General features: G+C 35.8%; 1 protein-coding gene across 1 annotated transcript in view; it reads right to left on the bottom strand.

Annotated features, from left to right (window-relative positions):
* LRP12 (LDL receptor related protein 12) overlaps nucleotides 1–16,929 on the bottom strand; it is a 50,142-nt gene that overhangs the window by 15,787 nt on the left and 17,426 nt on the right. Inside the window, exon 2 of the mRNA XM_071421397.1 lies at nucleotides 5,063–5,119. Within this exon, the coding sequence (XP_071277498.1) occupies nucleotides 5,063–5,119 (57 nt within the window). The remainder of the gene's footprint in view (nucleotides 1–5,062; nucleotides 5,120–16,929) is intronic.

Genomic DNA, 16,929 nt, shown 5'->3' with positions numbered 1-16,929 from the left:
AAAAGCTGGTTATTCAGTTGTTAAAAGTAAAATAGCAGTTTTAACAAAAACCAAAAAACATACAGAACAAAAACATGCAAAAAAGTAGAAGAATGTGTAAGACATTTTATACCAAGCTTGCAAATGCTGGCAACAAATCCATATACTACTTGGTTACTACTGAAATAGCCCCCAACTTCAAAGAAGTTGCCTAGAAGTAAAATTTACATTACAAGATACACATGCTATCAGATATTACCAAACTGACAGACAAAATTTTGTAACAGAGAACTTCTAAAGAAGCTATTAAGTTTATGTGACAAAGGAAACTTTGCACTAAAATACATTAAAAAAATCCATTCAACATGGGCTCATTCAGTTTTACAGAGTCCACCTCCAAAAACATTAACATGCTAAACCCTACAGTAGTACAAACAGTAATGTATTTGTACACAAGTGTGAATGGAAGAAATTTCACATGGAAATCCTGTATAACCAAGGTAGTACTTCTACAGCACATGAAAGCTTCCAGTTTTACTCAAACTCAGGATTTTTTTATCCTTTACAGAACCAACCTTATCCCTGTAATTTCTACATGCTTTTATTAAGATGTCTTTCTCTCTGTTTCCAGTAAAGCTCACACTACTGAGCTGAGAGCAAAAGATGATCACTTGCAACAGCACCCAACATGGGGAGAGAGAAGCAGACTATGGAGGACACAAGGAAGCAAGAATGATCGCAGACACAGTAACACATGGTGAATAAAACTGTACAAGTGCTGTAGAGGAGAAAACACTGAAGAAAGTATTCATGTGACAAAGTGGGGAGTCAAAAAAAAGGGAAGGGACTTGAAAAGCGAATTACAGCTTTCTCAACTTCAAGTTGGCTAGACAAGCTAAACACATTTGCATACTTGATATATATTCATGCACTAAAATCTCTTACTTATTACTCAAGAGACAACAGAAATCTGTTTGCTTAAAAAGTGTATAAAGGTCAAGATAACTGTGCAGAAACTGCACTTCAGAAGTGCAGTCTTTTTGAGAGAGAATAATTTCTCAGATAAATTTTTTAAATCAAGGGTAACCTTTTGAAATAGAACAGCTTTAAAGGGAATATACTTTGTAAAGATAATAGCAAGCCTTTAAAATCAGTTCCTGACCCTCTGCCTAACAAGGATGTTTCTCCTACACCACAATAGACTATAGTGTAAAATACATTTTATTCACATATTTGTAAACATGCAGAATGCAAGCAACATCACGAAGGATATGGGATTGAAAAAAATTCCAAATGGCAGTAAAACAGAAATGCATCAATAGAGGCAAACATCCTTACTTTAAGCTGAGGAAAACTTGGACTTTTAATCTCAATTGCTAGCAGCCCTACAAGCATTTGTCATACAGGTCAGTTGTGTCTAGGACAACTTAAAACAACAGGTAAACTGATTAGGTTTAGAATAATTTATTTAAAGTATTAAAGATACATAAGAGAACAGCAGAATGAAAATTAGACGAGTCAGGATAAAAGGAAATGAGTCTGCAATCAAGGCAGAAGCACAAAAAAAATTGAGAAGGTTGCATCATAGAGAAGCAAAGACACCCAGTGATGCATGCCCAAGATGTTTTCAAATCTCATGGTGGTGGCTGTAATATTTGGAGGGGAGAACAAATTCCTCCTGCACAACCATTTCTAGGTGAGTGTTGTGTCTGCTTACATTCCCTTCAATGCCCCAGTATTCTTTGGCACAATTCTGCTCATTCATCTCCTACCTGTTTCAAACTCTTTCCTTTGATAACCTTTATTTGATTAAAAATCTATTTGCAATTCTGTTTGTTACTCTGATATAACTGTTCAGTAAATTGCAATACTGCAATTAGGACTGAGGATGTTTCACATATTACAGTGTAAACTAATGGTCAAAAGAACTTGCACGTAAATTTTCTAGTGTATATGGATTTTCCTGTAGACTTTTTAAAAACAGACAAAACAATTGTTCTTATTTCCTTCTTCCTGAAATTTTTTTACCATCCCAGATTACAGAACATTATTGTAAACTACAGGATGTTGACTGGTAAACAGAAGAGAACCAATTAAAAGTTTACTGTACCAAATTCAACTACAAAGTTATAAGAAAAAAATTAAGAAACCTATGCAAAAATTCTGTAGCAAGATCTTGAGAAGTAAAGTACCTGTAGTAAGAGTGAACAACATGTCAAGGAAAAAAGTCACTTCAGAAAAGCAGGGAGAGGGAGATTAGGGATTTATCTTCACAGTAATGCCAGGAGATTAGTTGAAAAGATAAAAGAATTAGCTTTCAATGTGAACCACAGGATGATAAGGTATGCATTATATTGGACATGGTAAGGACATGAATGCAGCTGGATAAATGATCTGAAGGTGTTTAAAACAGCTTAGAGTAAAAAGAGAATAATGTTGTGATAAAGTCTAAACCGTGAACAGAGAGGATAATTATTGCATTGTAACTCTCAGGAGCCACTGAAAGTCTTATGTGAAGCACTACAGGGGAAGAAGGCATGGGAATCTTTGCCTCCAGGTCAAGCCAAAAGGCTTTAATTTAAAATGCCCTTTACTCTGCAATACAGAGACATTTGCAGAAAAAAGAAATCATTTTTTATATATATGACAGTGCTGCAGTTCTTTAAAATGTAGAGTGAGGGGTTGGGGAGATGGGGAATTGGTTTTGCAATCATGACAATTATGGCTCAACATACCTCAAAGACAGACATGAAAATATTTCTGAACTCTTCAGATTTTAAAGGCATAAACACTTCCTCAGTAGTGATAACTTATATGCAAAGAGACAACATTCCACTAATTGCTGCTGGCAGAAAAAGCACGCTCATATACAGAGGGGTACCTGTAACTTGCCAATGTAATATCCAGCAGAAGCATAAATACTGAACGCCACAAAGGTCTGTGCTATTAAAATGTAATTTAGTAAGGTAGGTCATATAGTCTTACAGCAGCATGACAGCAAAACTACCATCAAGACAAAAGTTTCATTTTAAATCCTGTCTTTTTACAACTGTCCAAGACAATAGCTTGCTTGGTTTCAACACCAGATGAAAGCTGGATTTAGAAAGATTAAAAGCCAGATGTCTTTTGTTCTATTTTACAGAAACTCAACTTAAAATTGTTCTGCTAAATGTAAAGTTGTCCAGGTATGCTTAATGAAACATATAAGCTGCAAGTTACACAATACGTTTGGGAGACCCAATTTATTTAAAAGGAACTAAAAAATAATTTTATTCATCACCATCTTTTATATTTGGGTTATGAACTTAAAATTTAAGATGTACATACAAAGAACAGTAAGGAAAATGCTACTGGGTCAGTCTATGCTTTCTTGAGGTTGCTCTGAACAGATCACCCCTTCCCATTACCTCAAAATTCCCCAGTGAAGAAGTTGCACTTTGTATTAAGAAAAAAACTTAGGAGTACAGAACTTTTCTCATCTGGAAAGCTATTTAAAAACACAAGAACATCAGAGATACCTTTTTTGTTTTGCTTTGGGTTTTTTGGTTGTTGCTGTTATTATTTATTTCTAAATGGATCTTTCTTCTCAGTAGTTAAAGTTCTATCTACCAGCTGCTGTTATCTTGTGTACAAAGTACGTTGTGTTCTGCTCTTCTTGGCACTGCCTATTCAAGCATGCTGGCCAAAGTACTGGAAGCAGAGTCAAAAATTCCATTCACCTCTTGCCCAGCAGATGCTTTTCCGCCTGTATTGTGACTTTTGACACAACCATTGCAGTCAACAAAGGTGTGAGGGATTGTTAAAACATACTCTGAATGCTGCATAGCGAGATTTTAGGTTGATTTGGCATCTCTCATCCATTCCAATTCCAGCAATAATTGCTCAAAGAGGGGCAAGTAGCTATGTAGGTATTTATTATTTACAGTGTGCCATAAATGCAGTACATATGATACTTGGTGCACCAGTACTATTAAAAAGCAACAGCATTCTTCATGATGCAGCACAAGAATGGGTAAGAAAGATCTTCTATCAACAGACTTTTAACAGTGCTTGAGTGGTGAACAATACAAGGGAAATAGAAAGCAGTAGGTGTAACAGAGACCACCCACTGACCATAAATTTATCCAAAAACTCAACCATAGAAGCATAAGTAGCAACGTAATGTTTAAAGCAATACTGCAAGGATAACTACAGTGAAATGTACAAGTTGTTCTCAAAAAGGACAACTTTGCATTTTGACTCTTATTTTAGGAGAAGGAAGTATGAAAATCAGTTTAAATTCTAGGGATTAGAGGCAGCTTTCCTAGGGAAAGAATCAGGCTTGTATTCTGCTACCTGCTGAGGAGCCTTTATCTCGCTGTTTGCACATATTCTGGGTATCTGTATGATAAACCATGCCCAGCAGCTGCTGACACTGCACAGCATCTGAAGAACAAAGACTGCACGCCAATGTCTCAATGGCCACACAGTCCCATCACTAACACACAACAGACCTGGCTGCGGCTGCTACCCAGAAGAGGCCTAAAACTGACTTATTGCAAAGGAACATAGAAACTTTTGAGCAGTGTGTACTGCTTTTATACCCCCTCTGCTCCCAGCATCTCATCAGTTTCTCAGTTTCATGAGTTCTAAATTTTTTTTCTTGTGTTAAAGAAACTGTGCAGCCAAGTGTACAGTCATTTCAGTTAAATCTAATCAGGTGAATGCATAACTCTTGGATTTATGTTATTTGATAGTAGCAGTGTCCAAAATTACATTTCAGTAAATTTCATTTCACAAAAACTTCACTGTGGAAAGAAAATATCAATTCAACTTAAACCAACTTTTCTCTTAGTTCAATGTTTGTATGGAAAAATAATTAAGCAGTCCACTTAGAAAGGCATAATCTGTTCATGAGCATGCAGGTATCAGTTTTATCTTATGAGAATTTTTCCATGTTCCAGTTGCTTCATTCCTTATTACATGCTGCAAAAGGCAGTAATAATTTTTATAGCCAAATATCTCTTCATAAGATACCAGGTGGCTTTCAATATTTACTATTTAAGTCATGCATGAAATTTAAACATTACAAAAAATGACTTACCCGTTGACACTCCTGAAATATGCACATTTTCAGAATGTTCTGCAAGAGCACCATTTCCTAAAATTAAACATAATGAATAAGCTAATTTCCAAGATAAAATTTGTAAAAATTCTTCAGATACCTTTTTACAGAACAGAATGAACAAACTTGAAGTTCTTTTAATTAATATTAAACATGAAAGGTCCAACATAAGTTTTGTCATAAATTAAAGAGAAAAACTAGAGAGAAAGTTACCATACAATAAAAAATGCCCCCACCCAAGCATTGTTAGTTTACTAGGAACAATTAGATGTACTAGAAAGTTAAGGAAAAAGCAGAGACTGATACTGTAATTTTTGAGAAACCTTATGCATGTCAGATGGTAAACTTTGTATTTTGCATCAAGTGCTATTTTATTTTTAAGAAAGGTCTCTTTCAATGCACCTTCCTCATCTCCTTCTAGAGCAAGATTTGCTGGTAAATGCTATGCAAATAAGACATCCAGGGGACTATACCCATCTATTTCAGAAAAACTGCAGCCTACACCCTTTGTCCAGAAAGACAGTTCAGATACAGCAGGGAACCAGCTACCTTTGACAGTAACTCCCCCCCAGTGTTCATTAAAACAAAGTAGACTTGCAAACAAGAACAAGACCCATGTGGTCATCGAGAGTAAGAGACTAAAAAAAGCTATCCCTCCAAACACCATCCTACTTTGTACTCTCCAAAGTAAAAGAAGCCTGGTAAAGCCAACATATTTGCTGGCAGGTGGCAGTCCTTGTACAGGATGTGACACATCAAATTGTATTTGTGTGCATTTCTCCCCTCCTTTATTCATTATCTTTTCTTTTAAGCTTTACAACAAATTTTTAGTAAAATCTTCCAGAAATTTTAGGAGGAAACAGCTACTTTGATATATAAGTTCCTTTGAACACAGGCAGTGAATCTACAATGTATAATACTTCACTAAGCAAAAAACCCACAACTCTTAACCCTTAAAAGTTTTGTAGTATTTAACATTTGCCATGTCACACAGATTTTCATGCATGTGATAACAGTTGTTCTACCAGCACTGCAATGTCAGTGTACTATGTCTGGGAACAAGAACCTTAAATATATGAAGAAAACACAAATTCCTTTTATACCAATTTAAAGACTGTTACATGTTGACCAAGAACAGAGCATACCTCGGTGCTCCTCTGGTAGAATGATTATACACAGGATGTTTAAGAAATTGCTCCCAGGGTTGACACCAAATACAGAGAACCGTAATTTTTAGCTTCTTAGAGACACAATACAGTTAGAAACCTGATGATCATAATTTGTAGAAAAATAGTAAGTTTAATTTTTTTAGTTTTAAAAACTAAATTCCTTGGTTCTTCAAAGTGGCATGTTTCCCACTCCATTTTCAAAGTACTAATTTCACTGCATATATTTACATACCAAATTGCTTTGTCTCAGTTGTTAAAAAAATTCCACACTGCAACAATTCTCCTCAATGTTCAAAACACTGAAGTATTTTTAAAACAAATGCTATTTCAAATACTGTGTTGGTGAGCAACTATTTTTCAATTAAACTATTTTCAAAGTAAAATATACATCTAAGTTTTAAAAAACTGTTGTCCAAATAATTTCTCTGATTTGCATATCACTGACATGCCAAAGGATGTTGCCACTCTAATTTTGTGTGTACAGTAACACATAGCTCTCAATTTACAAAATAAACATCTTTGCTGGAAAATGATTTTACTTGGAACTAATTCCACAGAAGCATATTTCTGATTGTTTTGTTTTCCATTATTTCCATCAGCATAAAGAAAACATTAACACATTTCAGAACCTCTTGTCTAACATAAAAATAACTTGCTGACATTTCATCTTTCAAGTACACCAGGGATTATTCACCTTTTTACTTGTAAAAAGGGGCATTAACACATACAGTTATATCTGCAGTTGTTATTGAACACTGAAAATGAGCATCATGACAAAAAAGAAGGAATTCACAAACATCTAGAAATATGAATAACCCAGAAGTAATTACATTGAAGATAGTCAGTATTTGAGCACATCATTGATGCTCCCAGAATCTGAATTCCTGACAAACTGCCTGTATGCAAAGACCAGTAAAACAAAAACCTCAGAATACTAACAAAATCAGTTCTGGTAAAAATACAATGAAACATGAAAAGACTGACATAACGCTGACGTGATGGAAAACAAAACAAAGTATATATGTATCAAAGACTGACAAAAACTATAAATCATTAATAATGAGAAGCATACTAAAATGGGAACTTGTGTCCAAATCCTCTATGAGTTGACTCAGAATTAATGGGTTAAGAAAACTTAAATCTCCCAAATGTTCAAAGGAAGAATTTAATCTTGAATACCTAAAGAGAGAACACTTGAATATTTTCCATCTAAATATGCTTTACAATCGAACAATTCATCTCTTGAGATAAAGAGTTGTCATATTTATTGTCAAACTAACTTCAATGATTAGTCAGAAGTGGCACTAATGTGTGATGCTGAAGCTTAAACTCAGATCCAAGTACTACAGTATCAAAATAAGGTCTTTGGTCTTTTTACAAAAAATAAACTCCCACTAAACTTTCATTACATTAAAGATGAGGAATCTCTCAGATTATTACTTCCTCTTTATTTGAAAACTATCATTGAAACAGTGTGTTCATATGCCATTTAAATGTTACTAACTGCTGACAACTTTATGAAATTTTTAGGCGGTGATCCTTGTATGATCTCAACAAATAATCACATGGTTCCTTTTAAAGTTAGCCTTCTAGAAGACCAATATATCATGTAACAGATCAGTACCTTCCATTAAGACATGGGAACGAAATTCCTGTTAATCTATTTAACACAGCAGAATATGAAAATGTAAAATAAAATTTCTTAGGTCACCACGAAGTTTTTATATTTCTTTATGTCCTAAAGAAATATTTGCTATTTATGCCCATTTCAACCTGAAGTTTTAAACTGAAGCAGTTGTCACCTAACAAAACTCAGCACTAGGTTGGTCCATATCAGTTATAGGAGTCTTGACAGCACACAACACTGGAAGCTACACACCAAAAAGATCCTGCCTTCTGTGCTGCCTGTGAAAAACTAGGATTGTTTTCTTTAAAACCAACATCTTCCATCACTTATGTAACCAGGACTATATCCACTTTCTTCACATCCTTTTATAAACACTTAGTACAAATACAAAGCAGAAATATATGTCAACTTTAGCCCTGCAGCTTAAGATATGGTCAGCAACTGCATGTAAGTTAGAAAATTCAAATGGACAAGGATCAAGATAAAATCAAGCATTTAATATACTTTTTCTAAACAAAACAAAATAAATTCATAAACAGAATATGAGATTTTAAACTACTGGTAGCCTATAGGTTAAGGAAAAGTATGGAAAGTGCTTTTAATGGCTTTCTACTGAGGTGCACATGAGTTTGTTGCCACCATACATGGTAATATCTCTAAATACTGCTTGACTGCAATACAAAAAAACACACCCAACCTGTCACTAAATGAGTTGGACTCTTGATAGAATGTTTTACAGCATGGAACAACCTCCAACATTTGAGGTACCTTTCTGTCTTCAACAAATTTAAAAATCTCCCAAATGTTCAAAGGAAGAATGGCTGTGTTCAAAGTTGTTCACCCATTCTTATAGATGTATCCATAAAATTTTATTTTACTTTCACAGCACAAAGCCAGACCTTTTGACCTCCATCACTTTTTTCTGGTCCACTCAAATCCTCTGGGCTGTAATGCCACCTCATCTAAGGAGCAGGCAGAGACAGACCAGTAGTTTCACAGACACTTGAATTAATTCCTTTTGATTCATGTCTCACAGCTGACTGACCACAGAAGCAAGCAAGATTACACTAGGTCTGCCTTCAGGTTTTCTAGCAGTTGGGGAATTTCTCCCCTACAAATCCATATGAAACTATGGGAAACATCTCATACCCCACCCAGAAAATCCTGGCACTGTCTAAACATCAGTTCCCAATATCCTGGTCCAAGACTCCTACATGTAATCGGGAGAGGTGAACAGAACTATGCAGCAGGTAACACCCATAGCCTTGGAAGGTATTTGATTCACTAACTACTTCTGAGTTTCATCACAGGTAGGAGATTAAATACAGGCCTGGGGAGTGGGCTGGCAACAAAGGAAATGTGGCAGCAGCAAACACTTCAATTAAAGAGCAAAGGAAAAGAATGCTTTCACACTAGAAAAACATGACATGTTTGGAAAAATCACCTGCCAAGTTCTATATATTTGAAACCCAGATAGTAGCAGTGATGCTGAGCCTCACTCTGGAGGCTAACCACAATGCAGCAGCCTTCATTTTAAGGTGTTACACCCCTACATCCATCTTTCCCCACAGCCTATGCAGCACAGCTCTCTCAAAATGGGAAGAGTATCAGACTCAAAGGATTATGTGCATGTATCTTCAGATCATAAAACTAAGCCAATGGTCCTGATATGAGCTACTCCTTTGATTTGTACCCAAATTCATACATTTACAAAACCATAGGAAACAGACCCCCACTAACCTCCACCCTCCTATAGTTAAGTGTTCCTTAGTCAAAATATTCAGATTAAACAAGGCAACCTTCTGCTCTCCAGATATATAAATACATATATATAGGTGAACTTGAAGGATTTGAACAAACAACAAGTTTACCTAAATGCTGATATATTTGAGACAGTAAATAATGACTCTTAAATGAAGCAGTTTTGATTTCAGATTGACTAAAATTAGTAATACTAATATAATACACTGAAATGATAAATAGTGAAAAAGCACACAAAAAGATCTGGTACATGCAACTTTGTCCACTGTGATTGTAAAATCAAACTCTGTAACTTCAGTTTGAAATAACATCATGTACCTTGAGACTGAATTAAATCCAGATGGTGTTTTACAGAAAAATTGATTGTTGAAATTAAAAAATTAAAAGAAAAAAAAATCATAGTAGCAAAGGCTACTTAAGTCACCTTTATTTCTGCTGTTACACTAAGTAGTTACTGTTCACAAAGAAAAATCACATACACCTATCTCTGTTGAAGCTAAATTCTTCTGTATCAAGATTAAGCCTGTGCCATTATCCTCAACAGCCAAATTACAACCCCCTATAAATAGAGCTGTACAAATTGAAGAAGTGCTGTAACTGAACAGCTATAAAGAGATAGCTTTTTCTAAACTACCTTGAGTTAAAAGGTACAGTGGTACTTTTTAATGAATGCTACATAAGCAGTCTGGACAGGGTATTTTTCTTGAATCACAATTATCAAGGGCAAGAGATCAACAACAGTTCCTGTATATTATGTGTTCCTAAACACCCTTTATCATAATACGTGTTCAACTTGCTTTACTTTAGACAACGTATTTCACGACCAAACATCCTTTCTTCATCCTACCCCCAAAATTTCTTCTCACCCTGTACCTTACAAAACTGCCCCTTGTCCTGAAGTTACCCTGCATTATTCTTCACTAAGTTTTGTTTCTAATTGACCAAAATAAGGTTACTATATGCTTTCAAGAACAAACTGGTGCTGCCTCCCATATCACCTCCCTAAAAAACCAATTAGCAATGGTACTTTGACTACTGAGTACAAAAAATAAAAATAACCTTCTTCATCTACAGACGCAGGAGCTGGAAAATCCATGATGCCTTCTTGGAATGACCCTTTTTGATAGCACATTTTATGACAGTCCCAGCCAGTGGCCCATTTCCTGCAAACACCTAAGCACAGCTGAGCAGAAACAGAAACAAGCTTCCACTGAAGATGCTGTGTGTCCTGCTGAACCACAGTCAGGCTCCTCTGCCAAGCCTGTGGGAGAAAAGTGGCAAAGGCCACTGCCTGCCTACCACGCCTAAGGCTAATCCATGGTTATGATACAGCTCAGAGCACAGCATGTAGAAGACCAACAGAAAAACAAGTACTACTACTCTTCAGATAAACTAGATGATCTATAAAGGTTCCTTCCAACACAAACCATTCTATGATAAAAGCCTTAGTTCGGTATGTAACCCAAAATACTTTATTGAATTACTTACTCGTGGGCCACCTGCATTAAATGAGCCAAAAAAAAAATCAGTTAGGAGCCTTCTCAGTCTTTTGACCCATCATTTACAACCTCATCTCTTGAACACTTTCCTTATATTTGTTAAACTAATGTGCATTTAGAATAAAATGCACCAGCTGAAGGAATTTAAAGCTGTATCCACAGCCAAAAGCTACACATGCATAGGTATATGGCCATACTGCTACCAAGCTCTCCTGCACTACAGAAGGATCAGTATTCAGTATACTGAAAGTACCAAATGAAAGAAATACTTTCTGTAATCTCAGATGGACATGAGCATGCAAAAAGGACTAGATGTGTTTTTCCCTCATTTATAACTCAGAGTCTCTAAAATTAAGGTTTCTCCTGTAGTTTCTTTTCTATCTGTGCACCATGTGTTCTCCAACCACTGCTAAATCGAACTACAGAAATTCAAATTTTCTCTTCCTGAGAAGACAGGAAGAGCCGCATGTGCACTTCAAATTACATGAGCGAAGGAACTGAAAGTGAAGCAAACAGTGGAGAAAAAGGGAAAAAAAAAACCAAACCAGTCTAATAGTTTGAAACTTATCCCCCACCCAGAACAGTCTGTGAAATATGGAGTTATTGCTACCAGGAAATGCTTCAAACTAAGGTGGAGCACAGCTCAGAACATACAGTCCACTGCAGTCAGGCAACTATTTGTAATATCTCCATATCCAGTAAAAACGCAAATTAGCAGTATCATTCCCAAATTTCTACAATACCCATCCAAGCTTTTACAGGTAGCACCATTTTACTATTTTCTGCCTTCTGACAGTTTAGTTTGCAATCACTACATCCCTTCTACTAGAGATATGCATGAAATAAAATTAGCTTGTGCATCAATATGTATTTGGATCAACTACTTGGAATAAGATTCACAAATCACAGTAATCTCATATTTTCCTGTCTTCACTGACTTTTTACAGTGTATTGCACTTTGACCACTAGTTTTTGTCCTACACCAGCTGCTCCTTACTTCCTTGACAAAGGGCAACATGCAACTCATGACAGAAAGCAATTTAAAAAGTATCATGAGAAGGGGTGATACTGAAGGAATGATACTTTTAGGAATTAACTGATCAATAATCTCCAGTGTAGCTGAAGAATCTCTAGAAGAGTTATTGACAAATTTTATATTATATATTTTTAAATCAACAGTTTGGCATTAACTAGTTAGGTTTACTTTTTTTTTCCATATTTCCTTAGGGTTAAGTACTGGAGTTACCAGAATTTCAGGTGATCATTTGTAAATCAGATTTCAAATGTGCAGCAAGATGCCAAGTATCCTTTATGTGAGGAATGGATTAAACAACCATTTATTTTAATATAAAATTACACATGCAAGACACAACAGAAACACTGCCATATAGGCATCAGTCAGGATTTTCTACTGAAGGCATGCAAGGCAACAGTGATAACCTTTATTGCACCTTCCAGTAACAGAAGAACACTTGCTACAAAGAGGATACAGTTAATATATCTAAAATTTCAAAGAGTGAAAGCCAGTGCTCAGACAAAATGAGAAAGTGTTGTATATGCAAACACTACAGTGGCATAGGTAATTTCTCTAAATAAGAATAAAAATGACTAACAGATGAAACTATACTGAAACAGTGGCTTATTTAAATGTTTAACAATACACAATTCAGAAATAAGCACATACAATTTCAATGTAAAAGCAGATAAAGCACAGAATTTGCTTACAATACTCAATGCTATTATTTTACGTGGTGGCACCATTTTCATTTTAGACCAACTGTGATGTAACTTTATTCAGTAAACTAAGACAAAACCTAAAGGATCAATTCTGCAATGGAATAATTTTATGTAGGTTTTAGACTTTTTTTTTTTACCTTTTGCAACAACCAATATCCACCATTTCATGCTTAGACAATTATTCTTGGGTATAAAATAATGGGAATGGTGCTGCTGAAAGTCTGCACTGTACATTCAAAACTTGTCTAACACTGTTTTCTATTAATCACTCTCTCACACTGTCCTTTCCTTTTCTCAGAGGAACTTTTTGTATAACATGTAGTTGCATGACACTTTTGAAAAACAGGTCTTTATTCATTTCTTGGTGAATAAAACAGTCATGAAGCTTCCAAAAAAACATTTGCTCTAAAAAGCCTAAGCTCAAAAGTTATTCAGCACTTGAATGAACATCACACCTACTTTTATTGCCATAAGTAGGGCCACAAAGGTGATCAGAGGGCTGGAGCACCTCTCCTATGAGGAAAGGCTGAGTGAGAGCTGTGGTTATTCAGCTGTGGTTACTTCAGTGCCTAAAGTGGGCCTATAGGAGAGCTGGAGAGGGCCTGTAGTGACAGGACAAGGGGTAATGATTACACCAAAAGAGAGCAGGTTTAGTTTGGATACCAGGAGGAAATTCTTTGCTGTGAGGCTGGTGAAGAACAGAGATGTTTTCTGCCCCTAAAAATGCCCCATCCCTGGAAGCGTTCAGGGTCATGTTGGATGGGGCTTAGAGCAAGCTGGTCTAGTGGAAAGTCCCCTGCCTACAGTAGGTGAAATAGATGGTCCTTTAATAGCACAGGCCATTCTATAATGATATGTTATAATTTGTAACACTGAATTAAAAATCTCCAAAGACAAATGTCCTCCTACTTTTACGTTTCTTAGCATTGTAATTACCTCCAAACTTAAAAAAAAGTCTGCATTCTTTCTTCAAAAATTGACTATTACAATCCATACTCTAAAAATCTAAGTTTGCTACATCAGTAAATGCTTTGAATTTACAAATTACAAATCTATTAGCTTCTCTACCAAAACATAATACATTCTTTATTCCTGATAGTTTTATAGCATGAACATGGGATCTGTCTACATTAGTATTTTGTTTCTGGTAAGGACATGTTTCTGAATGTCCTGATCTCCTCCACTCCCTGTGCTTTCATGCACATTACACTGGGGCCTTGGAATCAGTAAACTGGATTTCTTTTAGAGAATATGCTCCTACTTGTAATGGATACTGAGGTTTCTGGGCCACATTAGACCTAGTTCAAGAAAAACCCTTTAGAAACGTATATAGCACAAACTTGTGTCTTCAGCATAACTTGTTTTGCTCCACGAACCCCCTTTTGCCAGGCTGTGGGATGTACCAACACACACCCAAGCATGTCCTCTACTCACCACAGCTCCAGCGCTGCCAGGGAGGCTCCACCTCAATTTCAGGAATAAGCTCAGCCTCTGCAGCCATTCAGTGTAAACTACACAAGTTCTCATTCTGCATTCACTAGGCACTGCATACATTATTCACCAATATTACACCAGTTGTGAATGCCATTGCAACACACATAAGAAACTGTATAAAATTCCCTATCATCTGAGATGTTAGCATAATACAAATTTCACATACATGCTGCCATCCAGATGATGCTTGAGTCTCAAAACAGAGCCCAAAGCACCATCAGGAAACATCAAGCAAACGTTTCAAAGATGCTGCAGTCAACAAATGATTCACATTCTTGTGCCTAAGTCACTTTCCACTCTTCTTTGTATTTTGAGTCTGCTACCATTAAAATACATAATTTTAAAGTAGCAGCTAAACTGATTTGACTGAGGGATTTTTGTGTGAAAGTTTCAGAACAAAAAAAAAAAAAAAACAAACAAAGAAAACAGTTAAAGCTTCTCAGTTGTTGTTTTAAAAGGCAGGGACAGAAAAGAACCTGACATTATTTTTTATTCTCAGTCAAAAATTCCACAAACTATTTATAGATAGCTCTAATATACTTGGCAGCAAGCAGTGGAAATTGGAAATCTAGCAGAGACACTGGCTCAGCTTCAACAAGATTCCTGATTTAAAGTACATAAGTAGTTCTATTCACGTCACACCCTACCCTACTTCTGCCCTGCCAGGTATAAGGGAGGTTACCTGACTGACTGCTGCCTGAAGGTTGTACATCTTCTCAGGCAATCTAACTTTGCATTAGACAGAGTAGAAAAAAAAACAGATTACTAAACCAAAATCAAACAATTCAAACAGTGAATTCAGTCACCTAAATTACAACTAAATCTCAATGAAAAAAGTGAGGAAATCAGAGGAAAAGAGAGTAGATCCAAACTAGCAGGGTAAGCAAGAGAGACCATACTGCCTATGCCCGTCCTTAAATGAGCTATGTCCATTATGAGGGTTAGAAGCCTATTCTTAGCTGATTAGACCCTACCACTAATTTGAATCTAACACTTCGCCCTCCTATTTGGAAACTTCCACTGCTATATTACTTAAAAAACTAGAAAAAACCCAAGTTTCTAGCTATTTTAAACAGCTATTTAAAGTATTAAAACACAGTTATGAAAGAACTGCTTAGCCCATTTGTACATGTTCAATGGCTATAACTATCCTTTTCTAAAACCCCATTTCAGAATTTAAACTACGTCACATTTGAGAAGTGCCAGACTAGGGGAAAATTTTGATGTGTGGGCTGCACAGTGCTTATACAGTAGAGGGAAGAGCAATGCAAATTTGATTCATACTCTTCACATGTTTCGTACTTTTGCCTACTGGTTTCTTTAAATTACGGCTGCAGTAAAAAAAATTGGTTTTGTTTTTACATCATGCTAAATTATTTCTTATCTTGATTCTTTGTAAGTACAGAACAAATGCTTGCACACAACAATCTATGTAGAGCTAGTGTATTGTATTTTAAAAAATTAAAATCAAAACCCCATAACCATATACAAACAAAAAGAAGATTTCACTACTCTGTCACAAGTTAAATGCTAACAGCAGGACTTCATCAGGTCCTATATTCTTAAAATAAAATACTGTTGGTTATCCTCTTTTCCTCTCACGATTCGGGCCTGTGCCATCCTGAAAAAATGCTAACAAAAGAAATTAAATCATTATTCATAAATAATAACTGCAACCATCAAAAACTTATAAGGTTGAAAATATAATCTCCTATTACTCCATGAATCTCTACCAGGAACCCACAAAACATTGAAGCTTCTGGTTCCAGACTACAGTATGACTCAGATTTAAAACTGATTTTTTTTTTTTCCAAAAAAGACTGAACTAGTGTAGGAGTACTTGATATTGTAGGGTGGGGGAGAATCACAAGGGTTTTTGCAAAGGAGGAAAACACTGCTCTACTGCTGCACATTTACTAGTGAGCCTACATGTCATGCGCCAAAAAAAAAAGGCCTAAGATACATCTAGAGAATAATGGTTTCAATATCCAGAATTAACTGGATTAATAAAATAAAGTTACAACATCAATTTATTTCAAGCCTTTATTCAGCAGAAGGTCTACGCTGTCACAATCCAGACAGAGATCAAGGAGAAAATGTCATAGTTCTGATAGAAGCAAAAATAGAGGATTGAGAAATCAAACCGTAATTTCCAGATCTGCTATATTCTTTTTGGAACATTGGCCTGAGCAAACCAGGGAATACTGGAATCAGTGGTATAGCACTGCTGAGCTTTAACTCCACCTTTATGACAGTAACAATAAGTTAGAATTAACTGCAATACATCCCAGCTGAACTCACCGTAGTGACACAAGTGACTTGAAAGCAAGCAGTTTACCAGGAAGGGCAATGAAGCAACAGTATATTTACAGCACATTTTGCACATATATCAAATATAAAAATCATAAAAACACTGCATGTTTATTGCATCTAAGAAAAATATCCTCATTTGAAAGATAAAACTGTTTTCTTTCCTTCTTGCTATCATTACTAGAAATAGAACTTTGATTTTGACAACTTTTTATACTTTTTAATGTGTTTTGTTTTCTTACTGATAGA

The sequence above is a fragment of the Agelaius tricolor genome, unplaced genomic scaffold, assembly GCF_023055355.1.
Source record: "Agelaius tricolor isolate 1412-34295 unplaced genomic scaffold, bAgeTri1.0.p SCAF_2, whole genome shotgun sequence".
In the NCBI taxonomy this organism is placed as follows: Eukaryota; Metazoa; Chordata; class Aves; order Passeriformes; family Icteridae; genus Agelaius; species Agelaius tricolor.
The sequence above is the reverse complement of the archived record's forward strand: the minus strand, read 5'-3'. Positions and strand labels throughout refer to the sequence as shown.